A 23,282-nucleotide genomic window follows, 5' to 3' on the forward strand; every position below is an offset into this window, starting at 1 on the left:
ATAAATTAAAAATAGGAAACCGGACGCAAAGTAAAAAGTTAATCCTATTATATTTCCCGTTTGGACCGTTTAATTATTTTTACCTGCAGGACAAATAAATCGACGAATTCTAAAGATGAAAAAAAAAAAAAAAAAAAAGAAAAAGCATCCGCAATGGGTAAAATGCAGCCGCATAATGGTTCCAAGAATAAGAATTAGGTAAGTTAAAATAAATTGAAGAAACGCCAGGAAAGTAAAGGAAACAACAAAACAAATGGAAGGAAATAAAAGGAAAGGAAAGGAAAGGAAAGGAAAGGAAAGGAAAGGAAAGGAAAGGAAAGGAAAGGAAAGGAAAGGAAAGGAAAGGGAAGGGAAGGTAAGGGAAGGAAAGGAAAGGAAAGTGAAGCAAATGATAGGAAAAGTGAAGGAATTGAAGAAAGGAGGAAATAATCAAATTGAATGAACTAGTTGATTTTTCTGATTTGTTAGCAGTACTTTTATTCATTTTCGTCAATTTTTATTTCACAATAAGCAGATATTGTCAATTACGTATAATATCGTGCAACGTGCACAGTGTATCCGCACCTTTACATTACAGAATTTCTACTGCTTTCAAAAAGGATCTATTTAAATAGTGCTATATCTATATTATATATCTATCTTTTCATGCCCTAAAATATCTTCCTCAAGTCTATTTTGAGTAATACCTATTTCACGTCCTTGATGTTTTTAGGCATGGTAGTGGTATCTGGTTCATATTCCAAAACAACTTGCGATTTCCTTGTCTTTGCTATTCAACACTGCGATAATTTCACTTCAACATGACGCAGGAAAGAGTAAGGCGTATCCAATTAACGTCAATACCCGGTATTGTGATATCTTTCTCTGTAACTATGACAGCAACGCGGCGCTTCACTGTGAACTGTGGTATCTCCAGGCTAAGTCTACTGGCCAGTCCAACAATCTTTTAAAGTCTTTTCTCTTTTGGTTTCTAAGCATACTTGATCATCGGCCAATAGTTTTCAAGTGTTTTTCAAATGAATAGATCTTGCAATTCAGTTGTTCAAGATTCTATGTCAACCGAGTTTGAGTTAGTCTTTTTCAAACATTTAATGGATATTGAGAACAAGATTCATTTAGGCATGGTTTTAAAATAATGCACGCGTTCATGTGCATCTCAAGCACCCACTAACACGTTATTTTTACATGTGAAAATATCAGTTTTTATGAAAAGGAGAAACATAGGTATTTTATGGATAATTATATGATAAAAGGCAGTCTTTTATCATGTCTTAGTCTAGCCTTAGTGTTTGATACACAATCAATGTTACTGGAGGATATCAGCAAAAAACTAACAAGACCGCGATCTTTTTATCTCACCGTCTTCCTTTGATTTGGATTTTTTGGATTTCTTTGTAACTTTTATGGAGTCCACTAACATGGTAGCCATCTTTTTACTCATCTTCCTCTCCCTTTCTCTTGCCTCTGCCAGTTTTTTCTCTGTTGTTGGGTAGTTACCATCTCTAATAACCTTATCAAAGGTTAAATTAAGATTGTCCCCATCCTTTTCCCAGTGGACTAGATATTGCCTTTCTGGTTCATCGTCGATGACCACAGGTACCCTGGTTGGGTTTTCTGTGCCGACCACCACCTCCACGCCAAGAGAATGGTGGGTGTATATTGATTCAAACTGATCATTTTTCAGTGCATTTACCTTGATATTTTTAGAGCCGTCGATTGTGAGTGTCATAATCTGCAAATAAAAAACGAGCTATTACTTATTCATGTCAATAAATTTTTTGCAATGAACTACCCTTCTACCTATTTTCATTTAACTTATTACGCAATAATCAATAGTGAGATTTTCTATTTTCACTATTACGACCCACTCAACTTGCTGTAAATCACACTCATTGATCGAATTCAAATTCTCAATGGTCTGATTATATTTTTTGATTGATGGAATCCAAAAGCCCAGACATCTGTTAGGCTATCACGAGTTCACGATCTTTATTTTTTAACTCGTGGATACGCGAAGCGTAGAAACGAGTTATTGTGCGAGTCTGAATAACCAAATGTTCACTCGCTCGTTCACTATGGTGTTAGCAGATCGATAACATGAAACGTTTATCAAATCGTCTTACCTAATCTGCTTACCGAACAATACTCGAAATTACGTCTATCACACCGAGTTTGAAGTTCGATTCTGAAATATCGATTTATTATAGGATTTGCTTTAAAACTCAATAAAATAACAAAGAAATAAACAAAGTACAGATTGGAAGCATAATATATAAGGTCGATGTACCATCTTTACCAGTTAAATTGAGCATTTAAATCGAACGAATTACTTTGATCTGTATAATTACGAAGGTAAGTCAACAAAATGCACAGAAAGAGCACAGGGTAGTATCCACGAGTTCGCCAAAAGGCAGTTTGATTCATTTACGATCACGCATCACAGAAAATAAAACTCCTTTGTCATGTTTCTACTCTCTTACGAAGCCGCTATTAATGTCGCCACGCAATGCTCTCCCCTAAGTAGCTACTTTTGCTAAACATTAAAAGTGAAAGTGAACGCAAGAATCCCATGAACAATAACACAGCTAGAGTGTACAGTACATACCACGCCATTCTCCAAAATATTAAGGGCTAAATTCTCACAATTCAGGACCTCAATCATTCCAGTTAGTAAAGAATTATTCACGTTGAAAAGACAATCTTTGCATCCATCAACGATAACTTTCAATGCCTTTTTTTCGAGCTCAAATTCGCAGTTTTTGCAATCTTGGACGTACAAGAGAGTGGATGGAGCTGGTGCCTGGAGCTCAATTTTCTCGCCATTACGATCACTGATAGCGTGTTTGGGTCTTGAGGCAATGCGAAGAAATGGTGGAAGATCTTCTCTGTTGTCCATGATTGATGTATCAAGTTATACAGCCTGAATATTTCTTGTTTTGTGGCAAACTAGAGAACAGAATAAGGAAGAAAAGTTTTGAATTCGCTTTGCACTTACCTATTGTCACTCAAAATAAAATCGACAATAAAAAGGTCACAAATACCTTGGGCTTGTGTCAGCTGTTGACCATTTAAGGCATCTGCACTCTGGAATGCTTGAAAACGAAGTCGGTATAGCAATCATATTAATCAATTTTTAGTTTAAAATACTTATTATAAGATAAAGAAAAACAACAAAATGTAGAAGCCAAGGCAAGAGAGCATATGTAAATTGTTCGACAAACGTCAGTGTTGCATCAGTCTGTGCGATGGTCGCCATTACATACGGAAGAAGGGCGAAAATGAAGGTATGACACACAGTGTGACAGGAATAAGACGTCCTGAAACGTGCGCAATCATGTGATTGGGTATAGCGTTACCATAAAACTTTTTTTTATTGCAGGCAAAGTTCCTATACGGGTACATCTTTCCAAAATATTGTTGCATGAAATGTTACGTTCGGCAAAATACATATATACACGGTCCTTAAATAACAGCGCTGAACATAAAGCAACCTCTGCGCACGTATAAACCCTGATAAAAAGTTTAGAAGCTGAAATCATCTCCTTCCTGTATTACTCACGATGAGTACTCGATATTTCATGGTGGTGCTGTAGGTAATATACGCTAATGCTCCATGCAGCTTGTGTCGCAACGCCGTCGCAAGACAAGTTGCAGAGAAAATTGCTCCGTGTAATCCCAAAAGTAGAATTCGTTTATGCTTTTGGTAACGATTGCGTCTCCGTTCCACCGTGTAGACACCCTTGCAACATGTTGCAGTAAAAATTGCTGCGTGTAATCGCGCCAAAAAGAATGTCAGATATTTAAGTTTCAAACAGCCTTTACATTTAAAGGAAGCAAAATAGTCTAAATGCTATCGCAATGACTTAATCACTTGGCTTGTATCGCTAAAGTTAAATCAAGTACGCACGAAAAAATATTTGCAAAATCAGAATATTTTAATTTGAATGTTATAATTTCCATCCAACTACCCATAAATAAACGTAAGCATAGGTACATATTCATTGTATAAATAACGAGGACAAGTTTCTTGAAAGTGAATTCAGCTAACACTACACAAAATTAAAAAAAAATTGGGATGGACTGAATTGATTTCATGTGCGCTAATAAGAAACCACACCCATTGGCTTCACACAATTCGCAAACTGAGTGGCACTCGGAATGCAAATCAATATTATATTTAGAATATTGTGAAACCTTGATTACAAACTTAGGTGTATTGATAATTACTTAACACCCTTGACAAAATACAAGAATTATCTTGCATATCATCGTGCATGTGCATGTGCAATAATTTCCATCTGTTTTTCATAAACCCACGCTGGTAAACTGACCGAAAACGCTCATCGACTGACTGCAATGGTATTTTCCCACAACTGTCAAGGAGAGTCCGATTATGTCTTCAAGCGTGTGCTTGTGTTGCAATTGCGAACCTTGTTGCTCGTGAACCAAGTGTGACTAAGTTGCTTTCTTTGAACGATAAATTATTGCAAATCCTCCACATTCCATGTTCCGTCACAGAGGTTGTATGATAGCAGATACACAGTCCTTCCAGGTTTGTCTATTGTTGCGGGTAGCGTGAAATCAGGCTCCCCATAGTGACCTTGCAATCCGAGACAAATCTCCCCTTTAACAGGATTTTGAGGCGAAAGTCTGGTCATCTTCGGTATGGCTATGGAATATGGCTCTTTAGTTAAGACTTCCTTGACGATTTCCTTATATTTTCCATCATGTTTCTGCATCAACTTGACCTCAACCTGACGCATAAAAGAGTAGGGCGTATCCAAGGCAACATCAAGACCCTGTATTGTGATATCTTTCTCTGTTACCATGACAGCAAGGCGGCGCTTCACGGTAAACTGTGGTATTTCCAGGCCAAGTCTAGTGGCCAGTCCAACCATCACATCATCAATTTGTTTATGGATTTCCAAAGCGCAGCCATCATTCAAAGGGGTCTTCTGTAAATTGCATATGACTAATTTGCCGCCTTTTTCCATTACACTTTCAGGAACATCCGCCGCAGGTGTCACGCGAAGACTTGATCCTAATACAATGCACAGGTCGGATTTTCCCGCTTCGTCAAAAGCACGATCCAGATCATCTTCTGGAAGGTCTTCTCCAAAGTTGATTATAGAGTCAACAAGATGTCCACGGCACATAAAGTTGTCGCAGAAGCGGCCTGTTCGGTGTTTATGAACGCCTTGAGCGTTGCGCGTTCTAAAATCTCTCAAATACTTTGCCCCACATTTAGTGCATTTTTCAAGGTTGGTGTTGCCATGGAGCTCCGCTAGCTGATCCGCTGGGATTCCACTTCTTAGGTGCAAGCCATCGGTATTTTGATTGACAGTAAACTTAACAAGGCCTTCTTGATGGAGTTTCACAAGTACCATATGGGCTACTGATGGTACTGCCTTCAAGACATTCACTTTGGTTAATGAAGACTTTGTGGCTCCCTTAGCTTGCAGCTCACATTTTCCAGGACCAGTTTTCAGCACGGTATTCATTCCGCTTCTAAAATCACGAATACCAGTACTAGTACTTATTCCAGCACCAGTAAACACGATGCAGTGTTTGCTGTCTTTTATCCACTGGCATAGGGTATCTAGTTTAGCAGTTAAGTCTTCCTCACTTTCAAAAAACTCTTTCTTGTCATCATCTTCTTCAATGTTAGGTGCAGGTCTGTGTTTTGATGGCTTTGCTTGGGGTTTTGGTTTTGGTTTATGTTTGGAAGGCTTTTGTGGTTTAGGTTTAGAAGGTGGCTTTATTTTGTTTGGTGGGTTTGTTGCTTGAGGTTTGGTAGGCTTGGGTTGAGGTTTATTTTTGGGTAATTGGGACTGAGCTTCTGCTTGCTTCACTGAAAAGCGATTTAAAATACCATTTACTTCAAATATTTAGTTATTACCCCTTCCTCACTTTCCCATGCTGATTGGAATTTAGGTAGGCAATCGTAAAAAAGATTGTGTTCAGAATCAAGATTCCCTTTTATGGAATGGATAACTAAGGAGCAATTGTATGATGTACTTTCAATAAATTTCCAAGGTACAGTAAGAGTATAAGATAAATTCATAAAAGAAAACCTAAATTTAAAACTTAAGTTACACTATGTAAGAAGCTCTTCTGTCAGATTCACTTCACAAACACTACCACAACATTCACTGTTTACAATCCCAAAATCCCAGGCTTGAACTATGTACAGTAATGATAGACAGTGCCATAATAGCTTTTATAAAATATTTGAGATTCAGGTATAATGCTCAAGCTGATTGGCTGGCTATCATGTTTATATGAGAGGAAAATTGTTCAGAAATATTTCATAAAAGCAATATAAAATGGCTGATTTTGTCTCTTTACTGTGATGTAAAAATTTTGGGAGCTGTAGAGCACTCAAAAAGCAAGTGAAACACTCAGCTACACCTCATGTTCCTAAGTTTGCTTCTCAATAGTGCTCTAGAGCTTCCAGCATGTTTGCGTAAATCAAAGTACAGGGAAATGTGTGCGCATTTTATATTCATTAAAAATAGTTCCTGTATCACACAATATTTTTTAAATCTTTACATACCACTTGCCTTTGATTTCTTGGGTTTCTGGGTAACCTTCATCCCATCGACCATCATGGCTGCCATCCTTTCACTCATTTCTCTCTCTTTTGCAATGGTTTCTGCCAGTTGCTTTTCAGTTGTAGGATAGATTCCATCCCTGATGACCTTATCACAGATGAGCTTAACACTGTCACCTTCCTTTTCCCAGTGGACTATGTACTGTCTGTCAGGGTCTTCATCGACAACTACGGCCAGCTTGGTTGGGTTTTCTTTTCCAACCACCACCTCCATGCCACTAGAGCGGTGTGAGTAAATAGAATCAAACTGATCACTTCTCAGGGCATTTACCTTCACATTTTTAGAGCCATCAACTGTAAGTGTCATGATCTGCAAAAATGTAAGCAAAAAATATATTTTGTTGAGTTCATCACTGTTTTTATTAGTATGTGCTGATCTAGACAAACTTCCATGAAAGGTTAATAATTGCAGCAATTAACCTTTGTGTAGCTTCACACATAGAATTTTGTACAGATTGACAGATCATCAAAATTAGAGTTAAAGTTAGGCAACACCTAGTGGTTATGCGACTCGTGGCACTGTGAGAAGTGATGATGATGATGAACACCTAGACAAGATCTGATGCTATACCCTGAACATTATTTTTTTCTATCATATATTTTACTCAATATCTTGCCTTTGATTAGCTAAAAACAGTGTATTTTATATTCATCAAAAACATGCCCTACATGACACATGTATACACCTAATTGAAAAAACGTTGTCGGGTTCAAAAAAAGGTTATATCATCAAAGCTAAGACTGAAGGGGAGCATGGGAAGACAAACAATTATGCTAATTTCATGCGTATTGCAGTTTTCCTTTCCTGTGCACATTTTATGCATCATAGCTTTGGCATGCTGTTAATCTAGGTCGACCGACTTTGCTCTACTGTGCATTTTTACATGTCTATATGCAAATATAAAAAAACATTTCAGAGTACCCAAAATCCTTTTCGGTCTTAGCTTTGATGATATGACCTTCTTGAACCCGTCTATGTTTTTCAATTAGGTGTATACATCAGATATGCATATGCCTATGCTATTTTCACATAGGTGGTATGGGTGCACCATAGCTGTAAAACATCTACTGATAGCCTGAGTCCTATAGGTCTGGTCACAGGTTGGATTTCTTTGGACTAACCCCCCTCCCACTCCCCCTTTCAAATTGCACATTGGAAAATATAATATAGCTTGATTGATGTACTGTGCATGATGATAGATTGAACAAATAATCACAGTCTAATATAACTTAAATTATGTGAAAACAACACTAACGAAGGCAGCTTGAGCAAAGCCCCTCCCCCTCCATACTTTGTTGAGTGGAAACATGAAAAATAATAAAGTCTTTCTCCTTTCAAGGATCAATTCAATATGATTCATTGGCCTCTAAGTGTTGATTAATCCATGGATCATAAAAGGACATAAAAAAGAGCTCAGAAGTTCATATATTATATAATATATAAGAGTACTAATATAATGAGCTTAACATGCATCTCTGCAATGCTTACCGCTCCGTTCTCATTCACATTAATGGTAAAATTCTCACAGTTCAGAACCTCAATCATTCCAGTTATTAAAGTACTGTCAATGTTGAAAACACAATCTTTACATCCTTCCACGATCACTTTCATTGCCTTCCTTTGCAGCTCACATTCACAGTCTTTACAATCTTGTACATAGACGAGAGAGGAAGGAGATGGAGCTTCAAGCTTGAATTTCTCGCCATTACGGTTGGTTATACTATGCTTTTGTCTTTCAGCAGCAACACGTAGAAAGGATGGGAGTTGAATTCCTTGGGTCGTCATGATGAACGGTGTACAGCACAACCTAATACTGGTTGTATCTAACAACAAATGATGATAAATCTTTTAGTAAAGCAGTAAAATTCTGATGTTAAATTCTAATTCAGAATTCTGATGTCATGACCCTTTTATGGCCTCGTTACGTTTGTAGCTATTGTGCTCAACAAAGAAAACGAGAAATAAGAAGACAACGTGACAGAATAAAAACAAAATGTCAGCAATAAATTCGATCCCAATACCGAACCGGAAGGAAGACATCCGAAATATTTCCGACGGAGAAAATTTAATCGATATGTTGTCGACTCATAGTCGACCTCATTCCGTGAAATCGTCGGCTTGCCTCATAATGACATTTCCATTGAATGAAAAAGGTGATATGGAGCAGTAACGAGCTAGAAAAACAAGGATTTTACGCTATCTAGTAGTCTTGATTTGAAGAATCTTGGAATGGAAGTTGAAGAGAGTTCATCTGATGTGTCGTAAGTGGCATAAACATGTTGAATTTGCCCGAAATATTTCGATAGATGTTATTTATATTGCCTATAGTGTCAGAATGTGAGCTTATTTTGCTTCAAGCAAAAATATCTTCACGTTAATTTGTTCATCTTGGATTTTTAGCTGGTTTTCTGCTCGTTTTCATTCATATATATTGTACATTTTATATTGTACACTTTTGTTAACAACTGTAATCACAGATTTAAACAAAATCTTTTAAAAGTGCTTAATTTTTGTTGTTGATAAAAATTAAGCTCCATAATACGGGTAGCATGTCTAGTGCATATGTAAACTGTATTGTTCATTAATTTGATGGAATTATTGATATACAGAGCAGATGGTAATAACTGGCCTGGAAGATGGGGCCATTTGCAAAAGCTTCTTGTTCGTAGTGGACCACTTGCGCATCAAGACTTTGAACCAGGCCCACAGGTAGAGATGTACTCAAATATATCCTACACCATTGAAAATACAGCCAATCAGAATGCACGAAAGCTATTGAATATTTAGCAATTATTCCCCGAAGGCAAAGTGAATATCAGGGAATATTTACTGAGATGGGAGTCTTCGAGCGGCGAGGTAGATATTCTCCATATTCACTGAGCCTGAGGCGAATAATATTGTTTTAGCATATTCCAACTTGTGTACAGAGTAACTTATTTTTATATACAATAATTCAATAAAAACAAACAAACAGAAACTTTTAGTTTACGTGACAAATTCACGCAAAACTTTTAGCAAAACTTTTATGCCATTTTCCGTTGCCTTTTTAGTATTGATAGGAATGGCATTTACTTTCATTTTTTCAATTTCCTCATTGGAAATTGTAGCAAAACGATTGCCGGCAGATGCCATTTTGTTGCCGACTCAATATTCCGAGATTCAGAGGTAAATATCATATAATATTCACCTCCAATTACTGCTATTTTCAGTTGAGCAGGCCGCTGGCTGTTGTTGATTGGATCAAGTAAAGTTTGTAAAGTTGACTGTTACATGCCCCCATTGTTTTGAGACGCATGAAGTTATGACTTGTCACGCTTCAAAAGCATGTTTTACCACCTAAAAGCATTCCATTTCGTACACGAACTTCTGAATATGAAGTATCAAATTAAGGTGGAAAGTTTGTGCAACTAATTCATGAAATGCGAAATTTATCCATTATCTTTGTTATGGAACCTGGAAAATATCCAGTTGTGATATTTCCTCCACATTTAACAATTTCATCGATGATTGTCCTTCTCAAATCATTGCTTAGAGCTTTTCCACACTCGTAAGTTCTCCCACTCTTGCTTAATAGCATGATAACAAGGCAAGTTCGCATGTCTAGAAAAATAAGTTCACACGCCAAGTCTAACAAGTTCACATGCCGAAAGAACAAACTTGTCACCTATCAAAACACTGTTTAGGGGCGTCTGATTTAATGACTTCTAACTTGTCTTGATCAAGTAAAATTCGGCCAGCGGCCAGCTCAACTGAAAATAGCAGTAACCAATGAGCGTGCGTGTCCTTAGGAAGTACACAAGTTGGTATATGCTAATTGGTGGTTTTCCACTGTTCGCCTGTCTCATCGGGCATCGCAGCCTAAATGTATTTTCCATGTAATGGAATAAAAGAGTTTAAATACAGTGTATAAATGCTATTTCTTGGCATACAAAACTTTGATATTTCTCAATATTTTGCAAACTCATTAGTTACCCATTGCTGAATTTGGTTTTTCGCTGCCACCAGTCAAAAATGTAAAAGGTATTTGATTGAAGGTGGAGAAAACCAATTTCAAACAAGCTGTTGAAATGTCTGAGTTCACAAAAAAAATCAGTAACAAATAATATGTACATAAGCTGGTTTTAAGGTGGTAACTTGAAGTGGGATGTAAATCATAGTCAAACAATATTATCATCTATTTACTCTATTGTATTCCATTTTTCATTTATCAGGTTCTAGATTTTATACTAGAAAATGCAAAGGTATTGGTTATTGGTGCAGGGGGACTAGGTTGTGAACTATTAAAAGATTTGGTAAGTTCAAATCTTACTATTTTCCAATAGCCAATGTGCAAAGCACAAATCTCTAGCACAAAGCATGATGGGAAACCGAGTGTTTATGGTTTTTTAGCTCCTCTAGGAATTCATCTGACAATTTTTCCTTCGACATTTCCTATGAAACTGCAAGTATTTCAACAGATGAAAATAAAAGAGTAATTTTTCTGATAATTCTATTAATTTCTTTGTTGTACTTTGTGTAGTACTCTGTTTCCCATCATGTTTTGTGCTAGAGATTCATGCTCATGCACATTCCCTTTTGCAGAAATCAACCTTTTCTTGTTCAGCAATGTTGCATGTGGCAGTTGATTTTTTTAATATAGGAAATCAATATACTAAACGTAATTTAATTAAAAATATATCTTAATATAAATTATACTTCATGTCAATTGCAAGGAGATGAAAGCTTAAAATAATGGCTGTATCAGTCATGAGATCAGGCCAAATAGGTTTTAGTTTGGTCATTTCTGGCTCAACCTTACTGGCCAGAATTATGACCAGCAAGGCAAGAAGATGAAGAATTCAAATAGAATAACTTTATTTCAGAAGTCAAATACTGTGTTTGTGAAGTGGATTTTCAAAACATGTTTGATCAAATGGAACTTTTGATGAGTTATGGGCTGAAGAAGGATTAAAATAGTTTGTATGTGAATGATGAACTTTTATCAAAATCATTGAAGGAAATGTCTGTGAAGTCAATTTCAAAACATGATTGAATTTTTCACAGGCTCCAGTATGAGAAGATAATTTTCTGCGTCAAAGAGATCCCCAGAGAGCCAAGTTAAAGTTAATGAGCTCTTATGCTGCGTGGGACCTCATTAACTTTTCCCGCTTGTATGGACGGGATACATGTGTATGGTAGAATCCCACGCGTAAGAGTGGATCCCATGTGCGGGGTTCATGACCGATACACGCAGTTGACCCTGAAAAACTTCTGGCCTGTACTGTAGCTTTCAAATTTATATCTATGAAGCAGCATTATTATTGATTTTTGTTTGCAGGCTCTTTGTGGCTTTAGAAACATAGATGTTATAGACATGGATACCATTGAAATTTCAAACTTAAACAGACAGTTTTTATTTAGGTAAGTCTCATTTGATTAGTCCTACTCTCACAATGTGAGTAAGAGGGGCCTCATATCCCTAAAAAATGTAAAAAATTATTTTTAATCAACAGGCCTAAAGATATAGGAAGACCTAAGGCTGTAGTGGCATCTGAATTTGTTAATTCTCGGATAGCAGGATGCTGTTGTACTCCGTATCCTTACTACTAGATTGTGTTTACATGTATGTAATTAATACTATAAAATATTTGAGATGTAATGCATGCAGTGATGGTTGGTTATCATGTTTATATCAGAGGACGCAGATATGCTCACATAAAATCGTTCTTTGGGGTTCTTTGATGGATAGAGTGTTGGGCCCTCCCATAAAATTTCCAGTACTACTAATATGAAGAGATAACTAGCTAAAAACTAGTGTGAGCTGCGTCGTGTGTTTTTGATAAAACAGTAATGATAAAAAGGTAAATTATACGATTCCTGAAAAGGCGAAGGACTAGCGTCCGAAATGTCAGTAAGTTTTTTCATCTTTTCACAGTGTATAATTTACCTTTTTATCAGTACTACTAATATTGTAACTACTAAATGATAATGGCTGCATTGTTTGGTCTTAACAAATGTATCAGCCATTATGATAAGATCCAAGACCATGATACAGATTTCTACAGAAGTGAGTACTGTAGAACTTTATTAATAAAGTATATGATGTCTATTTTGTGCATTTCCTTGTAGTGCTGCCTATTTTTAATTATGCTGTTTGCTTAGTCAGGAAATATTTCAATTTGTTTATTTTCTAGCCTTTCACATTGTTGTGTGTGGATTGGATTCAATTGTAGCAAGAAGATGGATAAATGGCATGTTGGTTAGTTCTGAAATATTAAATAATACTAACATTTCAACGATCTTTCCAAATAATACCCCCTGCCAACAACCGAACAACACTACCCAACAACATACTTACTGTCTACCACCCACCCACTGACCACCTACCATGAATCTGCCAATATCAAACTGATAATTATCGACCTTCCAGTGTTACATATTTTACTGAAAACCTACTGTTAACCAGCCGACAACCTACAGACAACCTTCCAACAACCTACCAAAAATCCACTGACAACCTATCAACAGCCTAGCAGTAATCCACTGACAACCTACAGACAACCTACCAACAATCACTGACAACCTACAGACAATCTACCAACAATCACTGACAACCTAGAGAAAAACCTACCAACAACCTACCAGCAATCTACTGACAACCTACTGAAAATCTACCAACAATTACTGACAACCTAGAGAAAACCTACCAACAACCTACCAGCAATCTACTGACAACCTACTGAAAATCTACCAACAATTACTGACAACCTAGAGAAAACCTACCAACAACCTACCAGCAATCTACTGACAATCTACTGAAAATCTACCAACAATTACTGACAACCTAGAGAAAACCTACCAACAACCTACCAGCAATCTACTGACAACCTACTGAAAATCTACCAACAATTACTGACAACCTAGAGAAAACCTACCAACAACCTACCAACAATCTACTGACAACCTACTGAAAATCTACCAACAATTGCTGACAACCTACCACAAATTCACTGACAATCTACTGACCAGTAATGCACTGAAAACCTACCCTAACCATGCAGCAATATCTGACTTTAACCTACTAACAACCTACAATCAACCAACACCCGACTGACAACCTACCTGACAATCCACTGACAGCCTGCCAACAACCTACTACAACCTACCAAAAATCCACTGAAAACCTACCTACAAATCTACAATTTGTAAATTGTTATCATTTGAAAATCTTATTCTTAAGGTTTCTTTGTGTGTTTCTAATTCTTTCTCAAGATGAGTCTTCTGGAGTATGATGATGATGGGAACCTAGACCAGAGCTCAGTGATACCTATGGTGGATGGCGGTACTGAAGGTATGTATGGATGGCATATCTAATAATCTCTGTATCAACATGATACAGTCATCTGATTACCAACAAAATCTTTAATGTTTTCATTTATTTAACCCTTTTTTCTATTCCAGGTTTTAAGGGGAATGCAAGAATCATTATTCCAGGGATGACATCTTGTATTGAATGTACACTAGATCTCTACCCTCCACAGGTCAGAGAACTACAAAGATTATGTTTTAATATTCATAAATACCATTAACTGTGTCTCTTTTTCTCACTGGACTCTGAAGATGACTTCCGCTCAGTTGTCAAAACATCAGTCACCACCAACAATTAAAGTCTTTCTCAAGACTACACTCACCCGGGCAATCACATTCCACACTAGCCTTCAACACCTAGGTTCAAACCATTTACTCTTTTACTGCAGCTTTCGTTGCCTTATTACACGTCATCTCATCTGAAAATAATAGTAATTTACTAATTCCAATTGAATTTTTTAATAAATTACAGTTACAGTATTGTTAGTAATGATTAAAAAACACTTACATTTATTATCATATTACTAGCCCTCTTTAGCTTGTGTGACAGAGTCAAAAGACACTATTTTGGACAGTAATTATTTAGTCATAAATCTATATTTTTAATTAGGAATGCCTCGTGTACACATAGGAATGTAATTCTTTAGTTAACTGTTTGCGTGGAAAATGCGTAAGCAAGAAATAATTTCCGTACGTAATTACATTACAGTGAGTCATGCCTAGGTTTGGCGCTTGTTTACGTAAGTTCGTGTTTGGGACATCCTGTTTGCGCCTAGGGCGTGCAACATTGCATAGGATGTGTAAGGTCTTAAGAATGCAGGTTTTCCCATAAAAGTAGGCCCAAACTAAGCTTAAATCAGTGTAGTAAAAGTTCTTGAAGACGTTGCACATATCAAGACAAGGAATTCTCTACGATGTAAAGGTATGAATCTTTGAAGCCTTTTACACTTATACCTAGGATAGATTTAGGACAAATCTATGTTAATATCGTAACTAGTCGTTATATTTTATAGCTTAGATTTTCTACATATTTGTTAAGCATTCGTTTCATGTTGTAGTAATTCTAGTCGCATTAGCGCGTAATTCAGTACAAAGTTATTCACGCAGTAGTAATTTAGTAATCACGCTGAGTGTATCTTGTCTTTTAAACTCTTTAAAACGTTTACTATAGGATCGCTACCGCCTTACTCGCTTGTTTAACCTTTTTACTACGATAAATAGCCTTAACTGCGGGATAAAAGACCTTTTCTTTCCAACCTTTAATTTGTTCGCTACTTAAACTCTACACTCAAGGTCATTGTCGCGACCGCGTGTTCAGTAAACCGTGTAATTCTTAGTTTGTCATAAACAAAGGTTAAAATACTTACCTAAAGCCATAGTTAACCTCTAGTTAATTTTTCCTATTGCTTTTTCCATTGGTTTAGTTCATTTTAAACGGTTTACCGACTTGTACATTAAACTTTGCAACCTAGTAATTTTCACTCGCGTATTGTAAACACTGCTAATCAGTATGCAATATTCAAATTACCTGTGACGTAATTTACGTATTTCCGTTTCTAGTTATATCTAGCAAAACTGTATTTTATTCATAACTTTTTAGCTATTTAGATAAGCTACAAATTTATTTTATCTCATTGTAAATATTTTTCTTGTTTTCATTAGAGATATCCTGTAATCTCGTTCCCGTTTTTTTTTCATGTATTGTAAAGTTGTGTGAATTTTTCGATAAATTCTTTTGTCAAAACCACTTGCAATCTGATTCATAGCTGAGCGCCTTGCCGCCGGTTACACTTGGGTCTAACATTTTACCTATTCAGACCACATGTCATTCCCAAGAGTATCCTCATTTAATGGTTGCACATGTGAAGACACATGACTATGGATACAACTCAAACAAAGAATATTTTCAAGAGAATGAAACATGGTCTGAAATGGGAAAATGCATTAAATAGTTGAGAATATTAGTTTAAAATGTTCAAATTTTATTGATACCCTGAATCAGCCTTTGGCATGACAAACTCACAGATTGAATTGGAATTGAATTGAATAAATGGAGTGACCTGACAAACTCACATATTGTGAAGAGTCCAGGAATCTAATCAGAGACCCCAGAGATGAGAGAAGTGAATGCACTATTGCTAGGCAGGACTTAAAGCAATGAAAGGTCATTTGCAGGTCATTCACTGGACCAATTAGTTTTAGGTTGGTCATACCTCGTTTCTGGCTCAACATTACCATTACTGGTTAAATTGACTGGCAAGGCAAAGATTTGATCAGACAAGTTGCAATATTCTTGCAGGACATGCCAATGACAGTTGTTATTTTAAACCCTGCTACGACATGCTTGATTCCAAATTTTGAGAAGCACTCTTTGTTAATTGTTGACAACCATAAGCTTATTTCCTTTTCAAATTTCACACTTTTTATTCCAGGTGAATTTTCCATTGTGCACCATTGCACACACACCAAGATTACCTGAGCATTGTGTTGAGTATGCTAGGGTACTTCTATGGCCTCAGGAACAACCATTTGGAGGTAGGCATTATATGGGATCTAACTCCATCATGTGTGAATAGAGTTGCTTGGTTGTTTTCTCTTGTGTTCCAAGGTTTTTTCTCCAGGCTCTCTGGTTTTCCTACTCCAAATAATAAAGTGAGTTTAAAATTTTAGGCTTTACCTAAATGTAATTGGAATTGCTAGCCGGTTTTGTGGAGGTGGAAAACTGGCTCAAACCCAGAGAAAAACCATCATTGACAAGGAAGAGAATTAACAAAGTCTACTCAGATATGACGCAGATTCTACCCAGGAATCAAAGCCGAGACCTGCAGAAGCGAGAGGGCATTTGCTAAAACACAGAACACCAGAACAGAACCTAGTGTCTGTGGGCTATTCTCTCCATTACCCCTGAGAGACAAGGGACAAATGCACTTCCATAAGAGAGTGCCCAGAACCATTAAACTTGGACAATTATATATATTTGTTTATGTATTAATGCTCTACTATAACTTGAATTTACAGCTGATGTTCCAGTTGATGGTGATGATTCTGAACACATTCAATGGATACTCAACCATGCAAGGCAGCGTGCAGATGAGTTCAAAATCAAGGGAGTGACATATAGACTTACTCAAGGTATCCCTTTAACATTTATCTAGCTTTCAATTAATTTTTGCTATGAGTGCTAAGGAGATTGAACGAAAACTCTCTTCCTGAGAAAGAAAACTAGTAAACTAGTTTGAGCTGCTGCATCAGTGTATGTGTAAAGCATATTAAATATTAAAATGATAAAATAATATGATAAAATAATATCAGTGATAAAATAATATACATGTAATAAGATAAAATAATATAATAAGATGAAATAAAACTAGTGAGTAAACTAGTTTAAGCTGCATCAGTGCATTATTAAAGCATATTTTATAAATAATGGATAATAATAAATATTAAATAAATTAAACACCATACAATAAAAAAAGATATGACTAATTTACTATACATAATAACTGACATTTCAGTGTTCGTCCTTCATCAGAGTATGAAAAAGCATGCAATAAAAAGTATGGAAAAGAGTGCAATAATTGATGTAAAATAATTTGCTTCATTAGCACCAATGATAACTATGTCTTATTTCCTTTTCATGTTCATAAGGAGTCGTCAAGAACATTATCCCAGCTGTAGCATCAACTAATGCAGTTCTTGCAGGTACAGAATTACCACAAATGCTAGAATTATTATAGACCAGTTACATGATTGTGCAAGAGAAGATTTCCTATTGCCCAAGTTTCAGTTTGAGTTTGAGTTACAAATTGAGTTTGAGTTACAGTAGGTACCAGTACAGGAGTTTATAATTGAAAGTTTTCTGGTATGATCTGGTATGTACAGTTGTTTCTATTTCATTCACTCTTTAGCTGCCTGTGCTCTTGAGGTTTTTAAACTAGCGACAAGGTATGTATTCCACTGAAGAATAATGTAAAGTTTTTCATTTTTATTGATACCCTTAAACAACTGATCAAAACAGCTGATACATGTAAGTCAGGGCATTAGGCCAGCTCACAGAATTTAGCATGGCACGTTAAATTATCAATGCAGGAAGAAAAACTCTCATCAAGAAAAAAGATATAACTCATGTTTGATTGAACTATCAATAATAGTCTAAGGGCGCTTTTCATTGAGTCAAACCAATCAGTTTGACTGGCCAGTTCTCAAATTGTACTCACCAGTTTTTACAACTGCCTTGGGCCGCAGTGGTCCACTTCTCAGAGATGAAGTGTACCATTTGAGTATGCTCGGACCAATCGGTCTGACTAAATGGAAGTCACCCTAATATATTATTTTCTGCATTTTTCCAATATCTATTTTTCATTTAGCTGTTGTAATCCTTTGAATAACTACATGGTGTTCAATGACACCCAGGGTCTGTACACCTATACATTTGAAGCAGAAAAAAAAGTATGTGTACATCATTGTTTTTTCTCCAATTTTTCAGTTACTTTGTTATCTTACCTCATCATCTGTGTATCTTAAGATTATTTTCTATTAGGTAAATATATAATTTTGGAATTTTTAAGCACATAGGGTGTGTAACAATTGTAAAAAGACAATATGAAGAGTAAATCGTTATTGCTAGGACCACAACTCAATGAATCATATTTCGGGTGCAGCTAAGGAACTGTATACGATAATGTGCCACCCTGCAAAGGGGTGAAACTATCGTCTTCAATAGTAACCCTTATCTTTCTTGTCGGTTAACTCAAGGAAACACCCCCTTTAGTAGTGCATCTGTACACAGGTATCCCAAGCTCAATTTTAGTGTTGATTGAATTACAGTAAATGTATGCAGTTTGTAAAAGATAAATTAATATATAAGAAATGTATTTGTAAATATTTTTTTAAAAACTTACTTGTTTGTATTGATCCCCTGTGGGACTAGGATGAGTTTGAGGCTAATCCGTCCAGTATTTCACAAGTTACAGTAAATTTTGTTTTTCCCTTCTAAAATTGAGCTTGGGATACCTGTGATCTGTCTCAATATTTTTTCTATTAATTATGGAGACAAAAATGTTTTTCCAAATTTTTCCTACCAGGATGATTGTGCTGCTTGCAGTCAAAGACCACAAGTTCTAGCATTCAGTGAAAACACCACTCTAAAGGATGTTGTAAACTTTCTTTGTGAAGATTCCAAGTAGTAAGTAAAGCAAATGCACATCTTTATCTTAGGCGTAATGTTTACCCATTTCAGACAACGTGTTATTCTCTTGAGAATAAGATTCTTTGTTTGAGTTATATCCATATCCATGTGTCTTTTCATGTGCAACCGTTATTCAAAGAAATTACACTCTAGGGAATGACACGTGGTCTGAAATGAGAAAACATGCCCAAAAACCTTTTCTGAGATAACGAACATGGTGCATTGTGGTCGGTGCAAACAACACCATATAAGACAGAATAAACAAAAGATGTTTGTATCAAAGCTAGACCACAATGCACCATGCTCGCATTCTCAGAAAAGGTCTAAGGTGAATAGGTGTATTCGTACTTTATCAACAGACAAGATTCGGCAGGATTAGTACTAATATGCTTCCCATTGGTTGCAGTCAGATGAAAGCTCCAGGAATCACAACTATGATCGATGGAAAAAATAAGACATTGTATATGCAGGTAGGATGAAAGAGATGTTACGAAATACCAAGTGATGACGTCACAACGATGCGTTTACGTCATCAACTTGGAAATAGGATTCTTTCTTTGAGTCATCAACGACCGTCAACTATCAACGTTACTAGTTGCTACCTGACAAATCGGTGCATATTGACGCACACTAAGCTAAACTAGGTAAAACAGAATGTTTAACTTCAATCCTGTTTTTATTTTGCAGTCCGTTAAATCGATAGAGGAACGAATAAGAGGAAATCTGTCCAAAACCCTTCAAGGTACAGTAAGCACTTCAGAGATATGACTATATATGGGCTAAAACCTCGCGGTACATACTAACCGTGCCGTGCACGTAACGGTACCGTCTTAGAGCATTTTGATTAGACAAGTAGTGATCACGCGATGTGATTGGTTCAAAGAATGTCTCATCAAATGATCAAAGTGATAATAACGTATCTCTGTAATGTTTGATTGTATTCCCCTGGTTTTGCAGAGCTCGGACTAACTGATGGACACGAGATAGTGATTGCAGACTCGACCACACCTAAAGCTATTATATGTAAGATCCACTACACTTCGACCATGGAGTAGGTGCACACTATACGTGATATACTCGTGATACTTATGCGGTGCAACATATATGATATGTGCACTTGTAAGGAAGCATCACAGACTTTACTATAACTACAATATAACAGAGACATTTTCTTCTATCATGGAGTAGGCACATAATGTGTGTATGCCGTACTCATGATATTATATGCAAAGAGAAATGTCTGTCTGCAAGATTACTTAGAATTTCATAATTTGGGTCTTGATTGGAAAGGCGAAACATTGAGGGGGAGATTCACATAGACTACTGTTGATGTATTGTGACTAAAATATAACGGGAAAGATAAGAATGAGAAGGGAGCAAAGCAAAGGGACGTGACAGAAAGGAGGAGAGGAGAAGGGAAGGGAAGGGAAGGGAAGGAAATGGAGCACCATGGAAAGTGAGAGTAAAGAAAAGGAATGGGAACTGAAAGAACCAAGGAGAAAAGAAAGAGGATTGAAAGAAGAGCAAGTGGAGAAAGCGAAAGCTTTGTTTTAGTTTAGACCAGAATCAAGACCTAGTTAGTTTTTCTTGGAGTCATTTACCTAATTCTCTTTTTTTATATAAGGAAATGTTTTTGTGAGGAAATGTTTTCTTTTTTGGTATAACTTGGGAGAAAATCGATAAATTTTGCTCGCTCCGTATTTTTGTCGCGGTTCAGATATCACAAACGTCTCCAAAATCTCTAATTTTAAGCCCCTGTATTTTTCATTGCATTTATTTTTTTATTGAAGCTTATGTATTCATTAAAAACATTTCAGATGAAGACTTTAGTTCCAAATATACCTGGGGATAAAAGATGATATCGTAAAAAGGACCATCGCCATGATTTCACATCTCGCTCGCATACTCAAAAAGACGTGAAGGTTTTTCGAGTGGAAAAGTCGCATAGTCCCAGTATCGCCCATTCTATACGGACCTTAGCCTAATGGAATAATTCTAGTTCTCCCAAATTGGGGTCAGTTTAGGGATACTTTAGGCGGCGCAGCAAGTATACGTATACACCAACATTGTCGGTCGGAGTTCGGAGTCAGTCTGAAATCTGGGGGACTTACAGGATGATCCATTCACAGCGGTTCATTTGAATATCAATAACACCTAAATATAAACCAAAAAAAAAGCATCAAATTCGCACACAACAAGGCTATAGGAAATTGGATGAGACAGCTACCAAAACATGCGAATCAATATACGCGTGCAATAACCATTGAACATTGACAATACGCACTCCATTGATCGGTTTAATTTAATAACAGGATAACTAGGTTATTTACTGCGCTAGTCTTCAATTACTATCTTGAACTGCGGTACTTATACTGATATCACTCTGACCCGGTGTCGGAGCTGCCTGACTGATTGATACCTGAAAAACTATTCCAATTAAAAACTCAATGTCTAATTGCTCATTGAGCTAATTAAAAATAACTTATCTCTTAGACTTCTCGAGTACGAAATTTATATCCTGTAAATTTGTTGAATCTGTGCAAATTTTTTTTGTTTTGCGCGCGGACTCTTGAATTATTAAGGACTGTAATAATCTTTCTACCATATCGAAGTATGAGTTTGTTATTTCCGAAAATCGAGCAAGCGAGACTCGCTGTCTGGTATTAAAATAGATTGTCGTACCGACTGCTAAGGCAATGAAATTGGTTCCGTGTTCTCAGAAGGAATTACTCAGAAACTGGGTTTTGGCTTGTGGTAAAAATAAGCGATATAAAATTAAATATAGTGAAGAAAGAAAAGAGAGTTGGAATTTGCATTTAGTTGTGTACATCGACGTAGGGTAAAACAAATGAATGAAAAAGTATTAAAGGACAGGAAAAAAATAATAAATGAAAGACGAATAGCTTCAGCTTTGAATACTCTTAAAACAGAGCACTGATGGGAAGTGCGCACCGTCGGCTTTCATCGATAGCTAAATGTCAGCTGAAGGAATTGCCGACGTTAAATATAGGTACTTCACCTTTGCCTTTTACATTTTGTAGAGTTTGCATTTAGTGGTTGACGTAGGGAATAACAAATGAATGGAAAGGTATTAAAGAAACGGGAAAAAATGTAATGAATGAAAGACGAATAAATAAAAGAAACGCCGAGAGAAATTTCCCAAACAATAAATGCAAGGATATGTTTTTGTCTCTCAATAACCATAGCTAGCAGTTATCAAGTCCTTTTCCTTATCAGGTTCACTTAGGTCATTTTCCTTTGATAGTAACATTTCCACGTGACTATATAAAGTCACTAATCTGTTACGTGACATTTAGTAGCAGTGTCCATAAGACCCGAGTAAGCGTTTGCAGTTTGTATTCATGAAATTCGTAGCCGATTTTAAAGTACACCTAACCTATAGGATGATTTCGTGATTTGAAAGCCTTCATAAATAGATAAGAATGACGTTAACTATTCTTTGATATCTCTTTTCGTTGCTGAGGTAAAAGTAAAAAGATAAAAGCTAAAAGTATCCCTGATGATACAGAGTAACTCATTATTCCTGGCATCTGAGACCATCTGAACCATTCAGGTTCAGTGTGACCAAAAACGTGTGCGATAGCATTGTATTATGGGAAATACCTCCAGTGGTTGGGAATGATCACGTGACTGTCGGCAACCACGTTGATTGGGCGTTTCCTATAGCATGTGATAAAAGGATGTCTTCCTTGAGAGATAGGTGAGGTTGGACTATCACACCATACAGTCATGTTAAAATTATTTACAACATCAAAAAATATAAAAGAATTAAATCATAAATAATGGTGCGAAATATATGAATTCAGAGATATTTTCCCATTTAGCGGGGGCCCACTGTACTTACTGATTTTCCTAACAGTTTGAATTCAATGATATGAAAGGGTAGTGGTTTGGAACACCGACTTCCGGTTTTGCTCGTTCGCGCACAAAGGATGGATAACTATTTTGTTTGTCATTGTCTTTTAAGGAAACCACAGTTCCTACCTACTCCCTTCAGTTTTCCAAATTTCCCTGTTTCCCTTATTTGCCCATTTGAGGCTCGTGGTTTATGTTATTCCACAGATCAAACAATTATAATTTTTGATTGTCACGTATAATAATAAAAAAGAAAA

The 23,282-nt window shown here is 36.4% G+C and overlaps 3 protein-coding genes across 8 annotated transcripts; 1 reads left to right on the forward strand and 2 right to left on the reverse strand.

The window, feature by feature from the left end:
* Nucleotides 1-459: 459 nt before the first annotated feature.
* On the reverse strand, nucleotides 460-3,841 carry LOC116300401 (uncharacterized). The gene is made up of 3 exons (XM_031709274.2): nucleotides 3,042-3,841; nucleotides 2,606-2,946; nucleotides 460-1,732 (listed from the first exon to the last, which is right to left on the reverse strand). Exons 2-3 carry the CDS (start codon nucleotides 2,894-2,896, stop codon nucleotides 1,331-1,333), a joined length of 693 nt encoding a protein of 230 aa, XP_031565134.1. The 5' UTR covers nucleotides 2,897-2,946; nucleotides 3,042-3,841; the 3' UTR covers nucleotides 460-1,330.
* Nucleotides 3,842-3,914: 73 nt separating this feature from the next.
* Nucleotides 3,915-15,689, reverse strand: LOC116300405 (uncharacterized). Of its 5 annotated transcripts, none has more exons than XM_089034735.1 (5): nucleotides 15,329-15,689; nucleotides 14,285-14,380; nucleotides 8,103-8,437; nucleotides 6,557-6,923; nucleotides 3,915-5,851 (listed from the first exon to the last, which is right to left on the reverse strand). In XM_089034735.1, exons 3-5 carry the CDS (start codon nucleotides 8,397-8,399, stop codon nucleotides 4,482-4,484), a joined length of 2,034 nt encoding a protein of 677 aa, XP_088890861.1. In that variant the 5' UTR covers nucleotides 8,400-8,437; nucleotides 14,285-14,380; nucleotides 15,329-15,689; the 3' UTR covers nucleotides 3,915-4,481. The 5 variants fall into 5 exon arrangements, with proteins under 5 accessions (XP_088890861.1, XP_088890862.1, XP_031565139.1 ...); XM_089034736.1 differs by having other exon boundaries at nucleotides 14,177-14,380; XM_031709279.2 differs by lacking the exon at nucleotides 15,329-15,689 and adding an exon at nucleotides 14,470-14,928.
* LOC116300406 (NEDD8-activating enzyme E1 catalytic subunit) lies at nucleotides 8,720-20,971 on the forward strand. Of its 2 annotated transcripts, XM_031709281.2 has the most exons (18): nucleotides 8,722-8,875; nucleotides 9,224-9,323; nucleotides 10,826-10,906; nucleotides 11,932-12,014; nucleotides 12,107-12,187; nucleotides 12,617-12,660; nucleotides 12,788-12,852; nucleotides 13,866-13,944; nucleotides 14,055-14,134; nucleotides 16,394-16,496; nucleotides 16,980-17,093; nucleotides 17,610-17,663; nucleotides 17,870-17,906; nucleotides 18,329-18,410; nucleotides 19,046-19,146; nucleotides 19,556-19,619; nucleotides 19,837-19,891; nucleotides 20,107-20,971. In XM_031709281.2, the coding sequence occupies exons 1-18, from the start codon at nucleotides 8,844-8,846 to the stop codon at nucleotides 20,202-20,204; spliced, it is 1,353 nt and encodes a 450-aa protein (XP_031565141.1). In that variant the 5' UTR covers nucleotides 8,722-8,843; the 3' UTR covers nucleotides 20,205-20,971. The 2 variants fall into 2 exon arrangements, with proteins under 2 accessions (XP_088890863.1, XP_031565141.1); XM_089034737.1 differs by lacking the exons at nucleotides 19,556-19,619; nucleotides 19,837-19,891; nucleotides 20,107-20,971 and having other exon boundaries at nucleotides 8,720-8,875; nucleotides 18,329-18,501.
* Nucleotides 20,972-23,282: the final 2,311 nt, after the last annotated feature.

This window comes from Actinia tenebrosa, unplaced genomic scaffold (assembly GCF_029948245.1).
Source record: "Actinia tenebrosa isolate PJP-AT-01 unplaced genomic scaffold, QUT_ActTen_1.0 PGA_scaffold2__45_contigs__length_23673736, whole genome shotgun sequence".
Taxonomy (NCBI): Eukaryota; Metazoa; Cnidaria; class Anthozoa; order Actiniaria; family Actiniidae; genus Actinia; species Actinia tenebrosa.

Bases quoted from the DNA above. Each gene is read 5' to 3' on its own strand.
- LOC116300405 (XM_089034734.1), bottom strand. The intron at 6,924-8,102 runs GTAAGCATTGCA...ACATTTTTGCAG, and splicing joins ATGTGAATGAGAACGGAGCG to ATCATGACACTTACAGTTGA. The intron at 5,852-6,556 runs GTATGTAAAGAT...ATCGCTTTTCAG, and splicing joins CAAGAAATCAAAGGCAAGTG to TGAAGCAAGCAGAAGCTCAG.
- LOC116300406 (XM_031709281.2), top strand. From the start codon at position 8,844: ATGGAAGTTGAAGAGAGTTCATCTGATGTGTC. The intron at 12,661-12,787 runs GTGAGTACTGTA...TTTATTTTCTAG, and splicing joins TGATACAGATTTCTACAGAA to CCTTTCACATTGTTGTGTGT. The intron at 17,907-18,328 runs GTATGTATTCCA...TTTTTCATTTAG, and splicing joins GTTTTTAAACTAGCGACAAG to CTGTTGTAATCCTTTGAATA.
- LOC116300401 (XM_031709274.2), bottom strand. From the start codon at position 2,896: ATGGACAACAGAGAAGATCTTCCACCATTTCTTCGCATTGCCTCAAGA. The intron at 1,733-2,605 runs GTATGTACTGTA...TTTTATTTGCAG, and splicing joins ATATTTTGGAGAATGGCGTG to ATTATGACACTCACAATCGA.